A 20,863-nucleotide genomic window follows, 5' to 3' on the forward strand; every position below is an offset into this window, starting at 1 on the left:
AGGTGTAAATTTATGAAAATCTGCAAATCTGGGAACATATTTTACACCAATACTCTTTGGTCTCATTCAGTATTTTTTTTTTTTAATTTTCATTTATTTTGCACAGTTTTTTTCCCTGTCCCTTTGAGAGTTGTTCAATAGGGTTTTTACATTGTTGAGCATTATGTTTACATTGTGCAGTAGTTTTATTATTGTTAAAAATATTACTAACATAAAATTATTTTATTTATCATGTAATTAGAATTGTTTTAAGGTGCTGTATTTTTTTAAAATTTATTTTTATCAATTGTAATTTTAATTGTGATTCTATGCAGATCGATGAAAGTTGGGCATGGTTGTACACAGAAGGGTAACGGGTGGTGTGGATAAACTTATAAAAGTGTTTTTGTAAGTCATCTTTTAGCTTTGTTAATTTCTGAGTTAGCAGTCCATTTTGATGACTTTCCTTAAATTTAAAAAAAAAAACATATTTGAATTTAATGATGTGTGTAAAGTAATAGTTCAAGTGAGATAGTGGTGAAAATATTTTAAGTACATATTAACAATCTCTACCTGGTGATTCTTAATCAAGCAAAAAAAAAAAATAAAAAAAAAAACTTTCGGAGGTGAAACTTACTAAGATGGAAAACTTCTTATCTATGAAAGATGTTTATGTAGTATTACGTAATTACATTTGTGGCCTAACTCTGTCTACCACAAAGTACTGCCCTCTGAAAGTGTAGTAGATAACAAATAAGTAAAATTTTGTGAAAACTTAAAACTGTTTGTGAGTAGTTTGTGATCTGTATTTGCAGTTCTGGTTTCAATATGTATTATTATTACTACTATTATTAACGATATCTAGTCTGCCTAGACAATTAACGTATTAAGGAGACACCAACAAAACAAACAACAAATACATACACACAATTAACCGACAACTATATAAAAATTATTTTCTAATAAAATTACTTAAATACAAAAAATCATTCCCAATAATTGTTTACAGCATAACAAACAAAAAAAATTGTACTTTGAAAAATGATTATCTATTATATCAATTTAAAACAAAATATTACCTTGGTTCGTAAGTTTATAATTAATTAAACAGAATTTATTATCTTTAGTTTTATAAAAATAGTATTAGGAAAGTACATATCCCTCAAAGTATCTCAGCTTAGTTAATCTGTTACATAATATAATAAACATCCATGTAGGAATTTTGTATTACAAAAGATACATTTTGTATTTCTTGAAGACAATTTTTTGTGGAGCACTTCTCTTCGCAGGAAGAGTTTAACTAGATGATTCTTTCAATAGGTCTTAAATGAGAAAGATTGATTCAAAATGTTGTTTGGGACATACACCATTCACACTGTATGTCGTAAGAAACCTCAGTAACAGACAAAAGAAATGAAACTTAACAAAAAAAAATATGTACATGCAAGGAAACAGCTGAAGTCAGCATGTCAAAAAATTAAAAACATAAGCAGCACAGAAAATACTATGGCAGCACTTAGTAAAAAAAAAAATATTTTCGGCACCAACGGACACAGAGCTAAAGCGACAAGACAGTAGCAACGAGGACAGTAAATGAAGGCAGAAAACGACCTTGGACAACACCGCGACAAACACGCACGAACCCAACGATGATACTAAATGGATAATGTGGGCAAGCAACTACCACGGTGCAGACAAACTCTGTAGGCTTCACAAGACAACAGTTGCGATGTTTCGGGAAATGAGATCTGTTCCCGTTCTCGCAACAATTAAACTTATGTTTAGCATTTAAAAATACCTAATTTGATCACCAAATAAATGTCTCCTTAGTTCAAGTACAAAAGATGTTATACGCGACAGCAAGAAAGCTTGCTGAGTAGCAGTGATAGTCTTCAACCTCTATAATTGGAAGTGTGAGGGGTCACTACCCTAATTTACAAAATAAATATGTTGCAGTAGGATGGAAGCTAAAACAGTGATGTCCAAAAAGAAGTATTGTTTAAGAACACAAATGTACACATCTACAGAAAAGGTTTTATAATGGTTCTTGTGTGTTACGTGCAAATATACAGTGCCACAGCATTGATTATCAAATACATTCTTAAAAAAATCCCTTTTAGTGCAGCCTACACAATGTAGGTAGATTTTGAAGTAACTATTTCTTCTGGATATATTTTGGAAAATTCTATCCACTCCTGGAACATTTTTAGAACTTAACCTACATAACATCCTTTATGTTCAGTAATATTCAAAAAAGATCAATGTAACATTCAAAAGTTTTAGATAAAAATTATAAGATATACAAACAATTTGAACAGATTTGATAGTGTACCTGCTAAGGGAGTTATTTTTTTTTTTTTTTTTAATTCTACCCTTTATTTTTCAAATCCTTGCAGCAATGGTTTGTCTTATCAAAAATTGTTTCAGACAAAAGTTTTGGATAAAAATCATAATATTAACACATAATGTGTACAAATTCGATGTTGTGCTTACGAAGGGAGCTAATTAATTATTTTTTTTTGTCTCCAACCCTTGTTTTATAACCCCTTGCAGTTATAATTGGTCGTATCAAAAACTTATTCAGACAAAAGATTTTGGTATTACTCCTTCGAGTTATAATACGTTCAAATGGATGTTATATTTTCCATATTATAGGAGTTACAGCTGTTTTTCTGTTTTTCATAAAACCTTCCCCATTTCTACTTCTTTGGTCGGATATTGGCCATTAACAAACTCGATCGAGATTTTCCATTACTAGATTTTATGTATCAGTTTGGAAGTGATATGTGATAAATTGCGACAGTTATCGTGTCCACAAAATTGTGGTACGTATATAAAAATATATATAAACTTTTGAGTTGACGATGGTTTTGGGGGTCTATAAACCATAAAATGAAAAATTATATAAAAATTTTCTGAAATTCGCACCATGTAACGGCTACAATCTGTAGTATTTCTTTGAAATTTACCTAAAATGGACTTTGTCATCTTTGATATCAGTGGTAGCTGGGCTGATCTGTGTGTCTTGTTCGATACATCATGGAGCTTCCAGACTCTCAAGTAGGCTTACATACAAGTGACATGGTCGGAGTCGTTCACCCAGGCGACTGTTTCCATTAACCGACACATGACAGCACATCTATTGCACAAATTGTATTGGCGATTGTGATTCGGCAAAATACATCACGCCTGACAAAGTTTACTGTGTACTGGAAAATATATTTTGCTACGAAACGTTAATATATTAACATGCAGGCATGTTTAGGATAAAATACGTAGTATATGCTTAACGCATACACGAACGAAAAAAGTAAAGTTATTTTAGCTAAAGTGTGATGATAGTGATTTAACTCAACGCTCTCATTTCTCCGTGCATGGAAACTGAAACCAGACAGATAACATTCTACTTTCAATGTTTTTAAGTTTATTATAATTTTTTTTTTCCAACTACGTTTTCACTAGTGTTTCACCTCTTCTCATCCGTATATTGGTTTCCTGTGAAGTAGCACCTCCGAAGGTTCCCGAGAGCTCTCGGTAGAGTGCGCGGGGTAATGTCCTGGTGTCTCCGCTCCCTCAGATCCGCGAGCCGCCGACCTGCCCTGACCTGCCCCAGTAGACGTAGGAGCGACTCCGAGCATGGGCAAGCAGAACAGCAAGCTCAAGCCGGAGGTCCTGGACGACCTCCGCAAGAACACGGAGTTCTCAGGTGCGTCCCTCGACGCGAAGCCCGCGACAGGACTGCAAACTTGTGTCGGTGTTGAGGGAAATGTTCATGGAAATAACATACTGGTGTAAAATTAATTTTGACGTGACGTCTAATAAATAGATGAACGCCGGCTGCACGCACGAAAAAGTGTCCCGTTACGCACATTGTCCCGTTACACTCATTGTACGCTTGCGCCGCATCTATCTCTCTTCCACTCGATTGGAACAACCATCGATTTGATTTTTTCGAGGCACATTAAACTTGAAACACTCCCATTCATTTCCTACTTTTCCTATCATCGTCCTATCCTTAACAGAGTAACACATATTGGAAGAAGTTAAATAGCAAACATGTATAAAAGTTATAGTTAAAATAATCTGTTCGTTAAAGTAATAAACATATGACTGCAAATAAAAATTAATTTATCAATTAAATTGTAGTTTACATTTCACTCCTTTGTATCCATACAAAATAGTGATAATTCAATAAAAATTATTCAATTTTATTCATAAAAGTATCCAATCATTTGTTCAATGTTTTGTTATGACGTCAGGTTAAACTATCCGTAAACCGACTTTACAGACAACCAATTTTTTTTTATGGTATACCTACTTGCATTGGACCGAACTGAGTGGGCCTCTATGAATTTCAGAAGTCCCTACGTGCATGCAGGATGGTTCCTTACTCTAGGTGTCCCGTTATCCCCTGGCCTGTGTGTCGTGTGTTTTAGTCTCTTATGACTTCACTATCTGCTAGATGTTGAGGCACGAAAAAATAGTCCGCAGTTACAGACAGTTTAACAGTCGGTCGACATTTCAGAAGACGTTCTCAGCAGGGACGGATGGGTTCACGCTAGACAAAGCATCGACGCTCTACAAAGCGTGAGTGGTCCAGGTAGTCAGCATGAGGACGACAGCATGAGAAAAAATATACTGCAACAAAGATTTAGGGCAGTTCCTGTCAGCATTTCCTGGCTCTGCAAAATATCTGATGACATGGGCTGACAGTTTTTCATGTCCGATAAACACTGACAAGATCTCTCTCATTTGTAGCCAATCAGGATTCCATACCTTATGTTTATTAAATATGTTAATTTAACGGTGTAAAGTCATTCTCTATTCACATACAGAAGTAAAAAATAATGAAGTTCGCAGGCCACAGTATTCAAGTATAACTCCCTGACATCAGAATATTACAAAGTATTAAAATTTACGATCAGTGAAAGGTCTTGAATCGCGTAAATTTGGGACCAAAGCCACTTTGAGTGAGCGATTTTGCTGGATTCTGGAATATCAAAGAAAATAACAAACAGAAAAAAGAGAGTGCGTGTAACTCAGTACATGTGATAGAAGTGAAACTTCTTTGGCAATTCAAACCTAGACTCGTAAGAATGTCGTAAAGGGTATACCTGTTTGGCCAATCATCTATTCTCTGTTCTTTTTGCGTAAGAAACGTTTCACGAAAACGCTGCACTAAAATTCGGCATTGAAATTCTGCTCCTATCACACCCGAAGAAGTTTAACTTCAAAAGTCATTACGTAAATGTACTCGTGAATTGTGAAATGTAACACGCTGTAAAACAGGTCACCCTCTACTCAAGTAAAAAATGACGGTAAGAGTGTGCTCTGAGCGAACTACAAATGCAGCAGCGCAGTAATGGTACCAGGCAGCCAGACTCGACCTGACAGATATCTGAATGTGAGCAGCTCCGTTGGTGCCATTCACAGCATCCTACTGTAGACTTCTTGTTTGGTAGTTTCCAAGTGAAACTTGTTTTACTGAGGGAGCAGCAATTTCCGAGCATTACAGAAATGCTGATCGCATGAGGGGAATAGTCAGGTATAGGAGGCGACGCCACTCCAACGCATGCTCTAGCGGTCAAATGGGAAGATGGCAAGAGAGGGGGGATAGGTACGCAGCGCAGCATGCTATATGCTGGTTGTAACGGCCGGAAGGGGAGACGGCAGGGGAGAGGTAGAAATAACACTGCAGTGATGCTACGGAATTTTCATAATTCTGCTTGTGTTTGTCAATTCATTCTTTTTTTTTTTTCATTTGAGATCATACCTGCATCCTTATTATTCTCAATTATTATCTCATGTTTAATAAAAAAATACTAATATTTTATCTCTGCCTACACCCAATAAGCAAGAAGATTCACTTCTGCCATGCATGGCGTACACACACTCATGCACTCACACACATTCACTCACTCCCTCACTCACTCACTCACTCACTCACTCACTCACTCACTCACTCCACTCACTCACTCACTCACTCACTCTCTCTCGTTTTTGTCTGTTACTAGGATATATTTTTTTGTATCTAGTTAATTTTTTAGTTTTGAATCCCTATTGTAATGTAACCAAGTAACTGTAACTGGAGTATAAGCTTTTTTAAAAGAAAAAGAAAATGATAAAATTAATCATTAATACTAAAATCAATGCAAACTAATATTTTGTCTGTATGTTTTCAATTACCCATTCGTGCATTACCATAGAGCATTCAGTAGCACATATTGATGTTTATATTTTCAACCATAGTGGACTCTATTTGTGTTCCTTTGTAATTGAGAAACATTTCAAACCAATTGAATAATACAACAAACCTTTTCTAAACAAGCATATTATCATGTTGAAATGTTTGAGCTACATTGAAGGTGTGTTTAATTCTCTTGGTATTTTTCTTCCTAATTAGATGCAGAAATCCAAGAATGGTACAAAGGCTTTCTAAAAGATTGTCCAAGTGGTCATTTAAGCGTAGAAGAGTTCAAGAAAATTTATGGTAATTTCTTTCCATACGGGGATGCTTCCAAGGTGAGTACTCTTGCAATACTCTCTTGAATGTTCATTCCTCTGAGTAAAGAAGTTCCCACACCCTCCTACACAAACGGGAGAAGGCTGTGCTAAGTGAGGCCGGGGGCTCAGAGAAGATGGGCGATTCGCTGTGGAGTGTGTATGGAAGAGGGAATGGGAACACGCTGGGAAAACTTTACTGTGTACTCACCTCTTTTGAATATTCCCGTTGTGGGATATTTATGTCTGTAATATTGGCCACCATGAGATAGTGGTGGACAGTTTAAATAGCATGGCGATATAGTTTTATGAAGTGTAACTCTGGTTGGCGATTTGCTAAATAAAAATGTAACATCCGTCAGGAAACGCCTGCTCTGCAGAAAGCTGGGAGTGAACAGAGAAACTCGAAGATGGACATTGTCGCTTGAGACCTTGTATTTCTGATGCGAGGGTTGTGGGTTTGATTCCAACACCCTGGAAACTGAGTTGGCAGGTGTGTTAAGGGGCCCGCCTCGTCAGAGGTGTATGTGTGTTAGTGAGGCAGGATGATAAGCGCGACGCTCGCTGTTATTTCTAGCGCGGTATCACCTCTAAGCGCAAGGCTCTAAATTGACGCGCAGTCTTCTCGTCGTCACAGGATAACTGTGAAATTTTAGCGGTGACCGTAACATTATATAGTCGAGAAATGAAGATAAAGGTGTAATGCAAGTCCCTTAAGTGCTTTCAAGAATCTGTACTGGTTGTTTTACGCCTAAAAATTACTCTGAAAACATGCGTTTTGGCCATTTTAACTCTTCTAGACATACCGTTTAAAAACTTGATCCAAAATTAAAAGTACTTTTCGGGCCTCAGCGAACTCTTAAATGATTTTCGAAAGCAGACCTCCACTCGGATATCTCGAGTAGTTTTGAAATCGCGTTGTTTTTCCTGAAGCTCTGCGCACCGCGTGTGTGCCCGGGTGGGCGGAACCCTGAAGTGATCCGGAGCTCATTATAACATGGGAGGCGCTGCACATCAAGCCTCTGTGCGTTGTTGTTCCTGTTCTGTGACTGTGATGATTCCCAGCAGTCCATACGGCTGGCGTGTGTGGCACGAGATGTGCAGTATTTTAATAAAATTTCTTGTTGAAAATCAGGTCCAAAACCGGGATTTTATCGGAGCCATTTCTTAAAGTTTAAAATATCCGTTTCTTTTGTGCTAATTGCTGTGTGTGTTTTATGGTGGCGACCGCATAAGTTATTTGTGCAATTCGCATTTATAAAATTTGTTACTTGAAAAGGGAATATTTTATTTATTAGTATATTAGTGACGCTAGGTTTTGTATTATGAGTTTATTTCCAATACGAACAACATGAGAACACATGAGATTGCTCGTTTCCGCGGTCAGATGTTTACAGATCACTGGCGAGTGTGAAAGACTCGCACACTGCGCATTACCATGCTGATAGTGATTACCTGCCATGTAATGTAAGCTGTGAAAAGTTGATTAGTTCTTCTGAAATTGTATACATTCTTTTATTTTTACCCCTAATAAAATACTTCATTGTGGTTGGGCATGACTTTAAGTTGCCGTGAACGCATTTGCCTCGGATGTAAGCTGGCAAAGTGCTGATGCTGACAGCTGAGTGCTCATTTGTAGAGACAAGATTCTATGGGTTTTTTTCCAGGTCAATTTGGTTTTCAAAACAGGAGCTTACGGAATTACAGTTTTTATTTTGATATATTATCTTCATTCATAAAAATAGTGGACTATTCCACAAATATGAAACAAAAATATTTGTTTTTAATACTTATTTCATCTTAATAGTCTCATTTTGACTGATGTTCGTAATAATCATGTTCAGAAAAGAACTACTCTAATAAATAAAAATAAATTAGTAAATATTTGTGTGAAAAATGTGCCAACATAATTAATGTAAAAACATGTTACTAATAAGGGATGGGAAATCAAACAACATAGCATTAATTATCTTCCAATCCATTTAGTTGATTTATTTTGGTACAAAATTCATGCTAAATAAATTACCTTCAATGAATTTACCATAAAAAAAGTTTAAATGTTTGTAATTTGAGTTAAGTTTTGTAAAATTGCTAATTGATTTCATGTTTTTGGTTACATTTTGGTGCTAAATGGTTTAATAACTTGCATTTTGGTGTAGTATGTTGTATTGAAATGCTATGCTGTATCACAACACCATATAATCTTGTCCCAACTCACAAGTAATTAACTAACAATGCATGCAATGGCGGCGGGAACGTAGCCAACCCGTTCCAAGTACAAGCTGCCTCCTTGTGTGGGTATTACTGTAAAAAAATAATTCTTTTTAACTGTAAATGCTGTGCTTTTCAGCAAGATGTTTTCAGGAGCATATTAAAAAAAAAATCCCACCATAAAATTCTAAAAGCATGTGCATTCAACATTACATCAATATATCAAAGCCATGATTATTCAACCCTAATCAGGTCAGTTGAAATTCATTGAGCAAGAAGGTTGAATAGTAATAAGGAAAGAAATAAAATACTAATATCTACTGACACGCATTGAATTTTTTAGTATATATAAAATATAAAATAAAGTTGTGTGATGATAAGAAGTTAAAATGTACATAACAGATGACTGTTTGAAGAAAAAAAATTGTGGTATTTTTTTCTAGCTTGCCTTTTCTTGCCGCCATATTAGCTTTCGCAGACTAGTGTCTCTTTTTTGCACGAACCAGAAAGCCTTCACTAACTTTTTGTTATTCATACTATTCCATACTTTTTTTCCTTTTATAATTAAGGAAGGTGTTCAATATTTCAGTGTGTAGTGTTGAATAATCACAGCCCTTCTGTACAAGCAAATATTACATGAGTAACAAAATAGACAAACATTCAAAGGACTAAATGGGAACTTTTTGAACAAACATTATAAATAATAATAATAATAATAGTAAAAAGTTTTAATTAATGTTATTTGTGTCAATTGGGTAAGTGATGCCAAGTAATAGCTTCAGTAACAATTATTGTGTGCTTTTACCTGAAACGTGTCTTGAAAACACCACTGTTTCGTGAAGTTGTGGTTGTCAGCGTATCTCCGTGTGTTCCATCAGTTTGCGGAGCACGTATTCCGGACGTTCGACGCCAACGGGGACGGGACAATAGACTTCCGGGAGTTCCTGTGCGCGCTGTCGGTGACCTCCCGGGGCAAGCTGGAGCAGAAGCTGAAGTGGGCGTTCAGCATGTACGACCTGGACGGGAACGGCTACATCTCCCGGCAGGAGATGCTGGAGATAGTCACGGTGAGCAGGTGATGCATGTACGACCTGGACGGGAACGGCTACATCTCCCGCCAGGAGATGCTGGAGATAGTCACGGTGAGCAGGTGATGCATGTATGACCTGGAATGGAAAGGCTACATCTCCCGCCAGGAGATGCTGGAGATAGTCACGGTGAGCAGGTGATGCATGTATGACCTGGACGTAAACGGCTACATCTCCCGCCAGGAGATGCTGGAGATAGTCACGGTGAGCAGGTGATGCATGTACGACATGGACGGGAACAGTTATATTTCCCGCCAGGAGATGCTGGAGATAGTCACGGTGAGCAGGTGATGCATGTACGACCTGGACAGGAACGGCTACATCTCCCGCCAGGAGATACTGGAGATAGTCACGGTGAGCAGGTGATGCATGTACGACATGGACGGGAACAGTTATATTTCCCGCCAGGAGATGCTGGAGATAGTCACGGTGAGCAGGTGATGCATGTACGACCTATACGGGAACGGCTACATCTCCCGCCAGGAGATGCTGGAGATAGTCACGGTGAGCAGGTGATGCATGTACGACCTGGACGGGAACGGCTACATCTCCCGGCAGGAGATGCTGGAGATAGTCACGGTGAGCAGGTGATGAATGTACGACCTGGACGGGAACGGCTACATCTCCCGGCAGGAGATGCTGGATATAGTCACGGTGAGCAGGTGATGCATGTACGACCTGGACGGAAACGGCTACATCTCCCGCCAGGAGATGCTGGAGATAGTCACGGAGAGCAGGTGATGCATGTACGACCTGGACGGGAACGGCTACATCTCCCGCCAGGAGATGCTGGAGATAGTCACGGTGAGCAGGTGATGCATGTACGACCTGGACGGGAACGGCTACATCTCCCGCCAGGAGATGCTGGAGATAGTCACGGTGAGCAGGTGATGCATGTACGACCTGGACGGAACGACTACATCTCCCGCCAGGAGATGCTGGAGATAGTCACGGTGAGCAGGTGATGCATGTACGACCTGGACGGGAACGGCTACATTTCCCGCCAGGAGATGCTGGAGATAGTCACGGAGAGCAGGTGATGCATGTACGACCTGGACGGAACGGCTACATCTCCCGCCAGGAGATGCTGGAGATAGTCACGGTGAGCAGGTGATGCATGTACGACCTGGACGGGAACGGCTACATCTCCCGCCAGGAGATGCTGGAGATAGTCACGGTGAGCAGGTGATGCATGTACGACCTGGACGGAACGACTACATCTCCCGGCAGGAGATGCTGGAGATAGTCACGGTGAGCAGGTGATGCATGTACGACCTGGACGGGAACGGCTACATCTCCCGGCAGGAGATGCTGGAGATAGACACGGTGAGCAGGTGATGCATGTACGACCTGGACGGGAACGGCTACATCTCCCGCCAGGAGATGCTGGAGATAGTCACGGTGAGCAGGTGATGCATGTACGACCTGGACTGGAACGGCTACATCTCCCGGCAGGAGATGCTGGAGATAGTCACGGTGAGCAGGTGATGCATGTACGACCTGGACTGGAACAGCTACATCTCCCGGCAGGAGATGCTGGAGATAGTCACGGTGAGCAGGTGATGCATGTACGACCTGGACGGGAACGGCTACATCTCCCGCCAGGAGATGCTGGAGATAGTCACGGTGAGCAGGTGATGCATGTACGACCAGGACTGGAACGGCTACATCTCCCGGCAGGAGATGCTGGAGATAGTCACGGTGAGCAGGTGATGCATGTACGACCTGGACTGGAACGGCTACATCTCCCGGCAGGAGATGCTGGAGATAGTCACGGTGAGCAGGTGATGCATGTACGACCTGGACGGGAACGGCTACATCTCCCGCCAAGAGATGCTGGAGATAGTCACGGTGAGCAGGTGATGAGTGTACGACCTGGACGGGAACGGCTACATCTCCCGGCAGGAGATGCTGGAGATAGTCACGGTGAGCAGGTGATGCATGTACGACCTGGACGGGAACGGCTACATCTCCCGCCAGGAGATGCTGGAGATAGTCACGGAGAGCAGGTGATGCATGTACGACCTGGACGGGAACGGCTACATCTCCCGCCAGGAGATGCTGGAGATAGTCACGGAGAGCAGGTGATGCATGTACGACCTGGACGGGAACGGCTACATCTCCCGGCAGGAGATGCTGGAGATAGTCACGGTGAGCAGGTGATGCATGTACGACCTGGACGGAAACGGCTACATCTCCCGCCAGGAGATGCTGGAGATAGTCACGGAGAGCAGGTGATGCATGTACGACCTGGACGGGAACGGCTACATCTCCCGCCAGGAGATGCTGGAGATAGTCACGGAGAGCAGGTGATGCATGTATGACCTGGACGGGAACGGCTACATCTCCCGCCAGGAGATGCTGGAGATAGTCACGGAGAGCAGGTGATGCATGTACGACCTGGACGGGAACGGCTACATCTCCCGCCAGGAGATGCTGGAGATAGTCACGGTGAGCAGGTGATGCATGTATGACCTGGACGGGAATGGCTACATCTCCCGCCAGGAGATGCTGGAGATAGTCACGGTGAGCAGGTTGATGCATGTACGACCTGGACGGAACGACTACATCTCCCGGCAGGAGATGCTGGAGATAGTCACGGTGAGCAGGTGATGCATGTATGACCTGGAATGGAACGGCTACATCTCCCGCCAGGAGATGCTGGAGATAGTCACGGTGAGCAGGTGATGCATGTACGACCTGGAATGGAACGGCTACATCTCCCGCCAGGAGATGCTGGAGATAGTCACGGTGAGCAGGTGATGCATGTACGACCTGGACGGGAACGGCTACATCTCCCGGCAGGAGATGCTGGAGATAGTCACGGTGAGCAGGTGATGCATGTACGACCTGGACTGGAACGGCTACATCTCCCGGCAGGAGATGCTGGAGATAGTCACGGTAAGCACGTGATGCATGTACGACCTGGGCACGCTATGTTACTGCTCGTGGGGTCACCTCCGTCTGTGTGCTGGGAAACACGTGGTCGAGAACTGAGTGCAACGAGTCGGGTGGATATTAAGTTTTATTGCCACCGACACATACACTGACAATGCATACAAAAAAAAACAGCAATAGTCCAGCTTTCATGCTGACCAGGACACCGCGTGGACCGGCCCCGAAAGTACAAGCTCGCCAAGTAATACAAAATTCTTCAGGGAGCTTTAATTAGTTAAGCTACTCAGTCTGCCGCCGGGGTAGGCCTCGAAGCTTAAATAAAAATAGATTTAAAATAATTACGATGGCGGATGATAACGGATCAGTTGAGAGGTGCTGAGATATGTCCTACCCCGCACGGCGAACGGAAGGGACTGCCCCGGGCCCCGGGTGTCATGGCCGCAGGAAGTGCTGTATTTACCGTTAGTAGATTGATATAACAGAACAATTAAACATTACAAATTTAAACCCTTTAAAAAATACACGTTATTTTAGACTTAAGTATTACGTTTACGTATTGCAGTTATTTCATTATTATGCACATTATTATGAAGTCTCCACTGCTGGGCGACCAGACACGCACACACGCACTTGTTGGCGGGAGGGTTTGACATAGAGGGGGTCGGCAGTGGCGTGAGATACATCGGGCTTTGGGAGGGCGTAGCCCTGGTCGACGTCAACACATTTCCTAATTGCCAGGACATATTAGGTAAATACATCCTGGTTAATAAACATTTGCTGTCTTCACGCCAAGCTATCTAGTCTGGTCGAAATTGTAGTGGTGTCATTAGCAACATGTAGTTTTCTGTGTGAGCTGTCCACTCGGCCATTTGCAACGCCAAACCCGCTGACTTGTACATACTTCCCCATCATCCACCAAATGTTGGAGTGTAGGCTTCGTCTGGGGTTTTAGAAACACCCCTTAATTTGCACTTATTTCATAGACGGTAATGTCTGTTCCGAGTCTTCCGCGGTTTCGTACAACAGCATCATCTACTTTTGCTCATGCTTCTATTGAGACAGCATATTCCTCTGGTTGGTGAAGAAGAGCCAGTAGGATATATACTGCCTGTTTTTCTTCTGTTAAGTTTGAAAGTAACTTTTATTTAGTCTGATTTGGTTTCTAAAACATAGGATTTCGGTGTTGTTTTTATTTTTATAACAGCTGTTTTGTAATACTTACTCCACCAAAATAGTGGTAAAATTTATAAACTGCATTTTTACAATAAATAAGCAGATATATTCACAGCAATAAAAATAAATTAGGGAGCATTAAATTAATTTTTCTTATCCATGCACTTTAATACATTATATTGTACGTCAATAACGGCATTCCTCTATTTTCTAACATTTTAAATATTACTTATATTTTTAAAATTGGAATTATGTTTCGATATGCTTTACGGTGTTATTTCGGTTGTATCGCAATTCGCAGTATAATCTTGTTCCCAGCTGTAGGTCTACATGGTTCTGGTATTTGTATTCTGCGAGGTGCTGTTTGTCGGAAGTTACTTGATGGACATCCCCCGTGCCGCAGGCGATCTACAAGATGGTGGGGTCGGTGATGAAGATGCCGGAGGACGAGTCGACGCCGGAGAAGAGAACGGACAAGATATTCCGCCAGATGGACAAGAACAACGACGGCAAGTTGTCGCTGGAGGAGTTCATCGAGGGAGCGAAGAGTGACCCGTCCATCGTGCGACTGCTGCAGTGCGATCCGCAGGCCCAGTGAGCGATCGCTCCTCCTCGCGATCGAACTCGCGATCGAGGACGCTCGGCGGTCGACCGGTGCGGTCCGTCGAGTGCTTCGGAACAGTATTGGTGTGATGTGGGAGTGTGTGACCGATCGCCCTGTTTTCCCTCGGTCGTGACTGACGATTGATTGCGTGACCACGGGTGACTGGGGAAAAAAAGCGTGAGTGTGTGACCGTATCTTGTCATTTTTATTCTTTGTATTTCTACTTCCACGTTTAACATCACAGTTTTTTCTCTCTCTCTCTATTTGTAGTAGTTGTGTAAATAGTCACGCAGATCTGAAGTGTTGATAGTTATCACAACTTATTTGCAGCTTGCATTTTATTTATAGCTTCCATTTATGAGTTATATGTTTCCACGACCGTGGCATGTTCATTCAGCGTACACGGACTGTTTTTGAATTTAATTGAATTGGTTTTGCGAGTAAAGATAAAATAGACTATTTTTGTAGATGTTGGTCCGGGAGTAAAGCTGAGCCGAGTACCTTTCTGTTCACTCCAGTGTTGTACCGGACGATCGAGAACTTTACTATTCAGGTGACAGCTTGATAGTTATCAGAAGCTGAAACTTACGTTACATTGCTCACATTTTAACAATGAAACTGTTTAATCCAGCTAGACCTAAAAATATATCAGATAATACTAGTTGACTAGTTTTTGTGAGTTACCATTGATAAGTGCTAATTAAAGAGCTAAGGAAAGCTAGCAATGATACTAAGGGAATGAATTATTATTTTTTTTTCTTCTATAAGGAATACGCATGTGTTATCAATGTTGTTCACTAGAGATGTTTCTGGCTATGCTACCCCCTTCCCTTGCTCCATCCCAGGAACATGAATGTTTCCAATCGACGTCCTCTTTAAAAGTTGTTATTACACTGCATGCAGAGTAAGTCTTAAATTATTTTTCTCCCTTGCATGTTAACACTATTTGTGTACATTTAAAAATTATATTGTAGAAACTGAAACTAAATTAAAAATTTGCATGTGTGAAAATAAGTTTAAAATATTACATGAGATACAACAATTTCCTTGTGCATTTGTGGTATTTTTATATACTTGGTACCTCTGCGTTGTTTCGGGAGAGTCTACATGATGTGACAATCGACGTTGTTGTAGTTGATTTTCAGATTCTAATGTTTCATCCCATTTTTAATAGTGTTTCATTTTGGCACACTCGATGTTGAAGAGAATAGTGTTCATCGTGTTGGTATATTGTATGTTGTGTTACTATTGGTGTTCCGAAATTGAGTAAAATTGTGAAACATGAATCAATTTATCAATACTGTGGTTGATGTGTAACATAAATAAATTTGAAAAAAAAAATTAAACTTTTCATGTACTTCATAAGAGCAGATTAGGGTTTGGATGCTAAAAATTTTAACTCTTGAGATGTTTGTGTTGTGTTAAAATAATTCCTCTTTCATGATGTTTTTTTTTTTTTTTTAAATATATTGTTCAAATTAAAATGTCATATGAACTGCCAGTAATTATAATTCTCACTTCTACACTTTATTAAATCTTCGTACAGAAGAAATAATTTAAGTGATAATGTGATATTTTATGATGTTCAACGACATTCAGATACTTCAATCAAATTTTCAAGTTCATATATGTATTTTTTTTTTAATCCTTTGACTTTATTTTATTTTTTTTCAATACTTCTAATGTCAAATTTGACATGAAAACTGTTTTTAGAACACAAATTAATGTGCTTGCTTTTTTTTTTTGCTGCTTTATACAAACATTGAACAATTTTTTGTTTTCTTTTAAAATAAAATATTTAGCAAAAAAAAAAAAAGATAAAATCAAGTGAGGACATCTTTCCTGTAGTAGAGCAACATCTAATCAGCAGCCTTCGTAATTTAAATGGTTATTGCACTTTTTAAATCTAACAGAAGCCATGTATGTATGTATTTTATAGGGAGAAAAAAGAATCTTTTTGAAATTTTATGAAAACTTTCTGAAAAATTGTGCTTGACGCCATATAATTCCCAAGGAATCTTACTTAGGATTTTTATCAATTTGCTTGCAGAAAAATTTATAGCTATAAATTTTGTCATTAGTAAACTAATGATAATCTTCAATGATTTGCTAAATAAATAAGGGGACCCCCCCCTTCTAGTTAATCAGTTTATAATTTGAAGATACTGCAATACATATGGAAGCTTGAATAAATAAAATGGTAAATTGATGTGGTGGTTATATAGTGCTCACCCTCTTGATCACGATTTTTATAAAACTTCTTTGTGCAGTGAATTTTTGTATCTGTTTGGTTTTGTGATGCTGTAAATATGAACCAAATACAATTTCTGCAACTGTAAGTTGCAGCAGTTGTAAAGAATTTTTTTAGTTAGAAAGGGTTATTTTTGAAGTAAGACCACTGTTAATTTTTTTTTTTTTGAAAAAAAAATTCATAACTTTTGTGTGTTGTACTTACAGATAGTAATTTTTTTGAAAGTGGCTATAGCATATTTTGGAGAGTTATGATTGATGTCTTGCTAGTTGACAGCAATCATGCATAGCTCACAGTGTAAAAAATTGCCATGACTTGCAAAATATGCTTCTATGTGCCTAATTGAACATTTATATTTTTCTGTTCAGTTGTATTTTGTGATCATGACTTTTTGTGATTCAGTGGCATATTTATTGCTTGCTGATAAGGTGCAAAATGCAGTATAAAGTTAGAGTATGTAATAAATAAGCTATCGTTAACATTCAGAGTGTAAAAAGATGAATGATGTGTGATTCGGGAAAAACGATTAATGAGGCCTAATTTGACAATGAAAGATTACGTATCATCTAGTCCGTATGGTAGACCATAGTATGACGTATATTCACGTTTTTCTCCTGCATTGTTTGTTGAGATACTTGTAGGTGTTGTCTTACTTAAAGAAAACTTCTCAACTGTGAATGACATGCTCATATTGTTATTGTCCTATGTGATTAAATTCTGTAGAGAGGCAATCATTTCTGATAAATTAGTATATAAAAGAGAGAATAAATCAATAAAAAATTTCACATGTTTACTAAAGGGAAGGGACTGAATACATACAAATTTTCTGATGAATCTTGATTAATTTTTTAAAGCAAGAAATGCATTTTTCATTTTTTTTTTGTAATAAATTAATTCATTGTTTTTCTAACAGCAATTACTTTTAAAAAAATTTGAATGTTTGTGCAAGTTTTGAATTTTCACTTCAAGGCTTTCTCAATAAATGTTTTGTGACATTGCCAGGGAGTGAATTCCAATAAAATATAGCACAAAAAATACTGAGTAAGGAGCACATTTTTGCTTTAAAGGAACACATGTTTCAGTGTAAATGTGATGTTATGCACTCATTTTGATTGTTAATATGTGTTTTTTCTGACAGCAAAATTTTAATTTTGTATTTTTACTGAATGTGGTTACTTGCTATGTAGCAGTTGTATTTGTCAGGTTTCCAAATACTTTCTTATATTATTGGAACTGTTAACTTTCTTATTGTGGATTTCCAGTGTAATTTTGTCGAAGTGTATTCTGTGTAATGCAAAACATAATCTTTGGGAAGGAAAAAACAAATCATTATTTGTAAGAAATTGCCTTCAATAAATTCAAGTGTTACATTAAATCTGTGTACAACTTTATTAGTGTACAGTGTAATCTCATGACGACATACTTTTAAAAAAAAATCAACTTTTTTGGTACTAAATAATGAAAGTACTTTATACTGACCTGTCTCAAAATTTAAAACATCTTGTTGGGACTGGAAAATACATGCTTTAAAGTGATAAATCCTTTATACTGAGAAAATAATATATAAGGTTTTGCTGTGTGTATTTTGCTGACTTTTGAACTATAGGTAGCATTATCAGGGTCTGTGACCAGGATTGTGAGATGGATCTTAGCTCATAGCTCATAGGTCATAGGCATGACTTTAACTTGTGTACTCTGAGTTCATGCCAGGTGTTTTGTGTCTCCTTGCAGGTCTTTTCACCTCAGTCCTCTGTGCAGTTTACTGTATACAGTACATTAGTAATAGAAGTAGAGGTTTTTGTTATTAAATACCTGGAATAGAATGGTTTTTGAAGTAGTACTTCTTTAGGCGCAAAATACAAAAATAGACTAGAGTAAATTTTTACAATGTGCGTAAAGCAGGCAACAAAATCTTCACAGGATAAAAAAAAACATACAAATAATTATATATGTGCTTTTAATATTATACTTAATGATTGATATGTAGTGTTAGAAATTGTGTGTATAAACTTTTTCAAGTGTACTTCAAGTGTATTTATCTAAGTGAGGTTATTTTGCCATATGTATAATTTATTTGAATTTTAAATTTTAATTGATCTTCCTTATTAGTTAAAATTTATGTCATTATTTTACAAAATGGGATAATTTTATACACGTGTTTATATTAATGTTGAGCACCAAGTATTGGATTATTTTATTTATTAATTGCTTGCAAAATTTAATTTAGTTTTTTATTACTCCAGGTAAGTAAACAAACACTTTCTTTTTCACATCAGATTTAGGTTCTGTTACCTAACAGGAGTTGCAGATATTAAATAAGGCACTAATTTATTATTATTCAGCAACAGCGTCACCCTCGCTCATCACACTTCAGCAGGTCATGGATGATTGCCGCGGCACACCCCGAGCATGTCATTATTCGATACCGTGGCAACATCGCAGCACACCCTGTGATTCGACACCGTGACACACGGCAGGTCATGCCTGGACATCACGGCACATGCAAGGTAAGTCCTGGTTTGGCATTGTGGCACATCCTCAAGAAGTTGTTCTTTTTCGTGGCACACCCTTGTCATGTTGTGGTTCCACACCACAGCACACCCTCAAACAATTACCTGCTGAGGGTGTGCCGTGATGTAAGTCGTGATTGGACATCTCGGCACTCGCTCATCAAGTCATAGTTCAACATCTCGGCATATTACCATAGGTTATGGATCAACATCGCAGCGCACATTTGGCAGTTTGTGATTCGACACCGTGGCCTACCCTCAACAAGTTATGGTTCAATATCGCGGCACACTCTTGGCAGTTGTGGTTCCACAGCACGGCACACCCTAACTAAGTCGTGGTTCGACACCGTGGCAGCATACCCTCAGAAGGTTGTGGTTTGACATTAGTAGCACATCCTTGACATTGCGGCATACTCGGCAAGCTGTGGGGTGACACCATGGCAAACCCTCAGCAAGTTGTTCGAAAATGCAAAAAAAAAAAAAACACCCCACCCTCATCTGGTATTTTTCTCCCTTGCATGTTAACACTATTTGTGTACATTTAAAAATTATATTGTAGAGCCTGAAAATAAATTAAAAATTTGCATGTGTGAAAATAAGTTTAAAATATTACATGAGATACAACAATTTCCTTGTGCATTTGTGGTATTTTTATATACTTGGTACCTCTGCGTTGTTTCGGGAGATTCTCATGATGTGACAATCGACGTTGTTGTAGTTGATTTTCAGATTCTAATGTTTCATCCCATTTTTAATAGTGTTTCATTTTGGCACACTCGATGTTGAAGAGAATAGTGTTCATCGTGTTGGTATATTGTATGTTGTGTTACTATTGGTGTTCCGAAATTGAGTAAAATTGTGAAACATGAATCAATTTATCAATACTGTGGTTGATGTGTAACATAAATAAATTTGAAAAAAAAAATTAAACTTTTCATGTACTTCATAAGAGCAGATTAGGGTTTGGATGCTAAAAATTTTAACTCTTGAGATGTTTGTGTTGTGTTAAAATAATTCCTCTTTCATGATGTTTTTTTTTTTTTTTTTTAATATATTGTTCAAATTAAAATGTCATATGAACTGCCAGTAATTATGATTCTCACTTCTACACTTTATTAAATCTTCGTACAGAAGAAATAATTTAAGTGATAATGTGATATTTTATGATGTTCAACGACATTCAGATACTTCAATCAAATTTTCAAGTTCATATATGTATTTTTTTTTTTTAATCCTTTGACTTTATTTTATTTTTTTCCAATACTTCTAATGTCAAATTTGACATGAAAACAGGGTGGCCACTCACCGGGAAAACCGGGAAAACCGGGATTTATCAGGGAAATCACGTTGATCGGGAATTATCAGGGAAATGTCAGGGAATTTTTTTAATAACCGGGAATTTTTTGTGTCATGTATATTTCCCTGCCAACCATTACGGATTTTCCGTAATTATTACGGATTTAACACAATATTACGGAACATCGCTGGTTTATTACGGAAACGAGGTTTTGTGCTGCTGGGTAACGGAAAAAAAATTCCGTTTCTGGTGTTTTTGTTTCGTGAACGCAGTTCGAATACATCACGTGGTTGCGCAGATAACGGAACTGATAAATGTGCGCATGTACTGTCGAAATAAGTAGATTAATTG

At 38.8% G+C, this 20,863-nt stretch overlaps 1 protein-coding gene across 1 annotated transcript in view; it reads left to right on the forward strand.

Moving 5' to 3' along the window:
- LOC134538507 (neurocalcin homolog) overlaps positions 1-18,080 on the forward strand; it is a 586,036-nt gene extending 567,956 nt beyond the window's left edge. Inside the window, exons 2-5 of the mRNA XM_063379892.1 lie at positions 3,557-3,685; positions 6,383-6,501; positions 9,570-9,758; positions 14,254-18,080. Coding sequence (XP_063235962.1) covers positions 3,616-3,685; positions 6,383-6,501; positions 9,570-9,758; positions 14,254-14,448 — 573 coding nt within the window. The 5' untranslated portion in view covers positions 3,557-3,615 and the 3' untranslated portion in view covers positions 14,449-18,080. The remainder of the gene's footprint in view (positions 1-3,556; positions 3,686-6,382; positions 6,502-9,569; positions 9,759-14,253) is intronic.
- Positions 18,081-20,863: the final 2,783 nt, after the last annotated feature.

This window comes from Bacillus rossius, chromosome 13, assembly GCF_032445375.1.
Source record: "Bacillus rossius redtenbacheri isolate Brsri chromosome 13, Brsri_v3, whole genome shotgun sequence".
NCBI lineage: Eukaryota > Metazoa > Arthropoda > Insecta > Phasmatodea > Bacillidae > Bacillus > Bacillus rossius.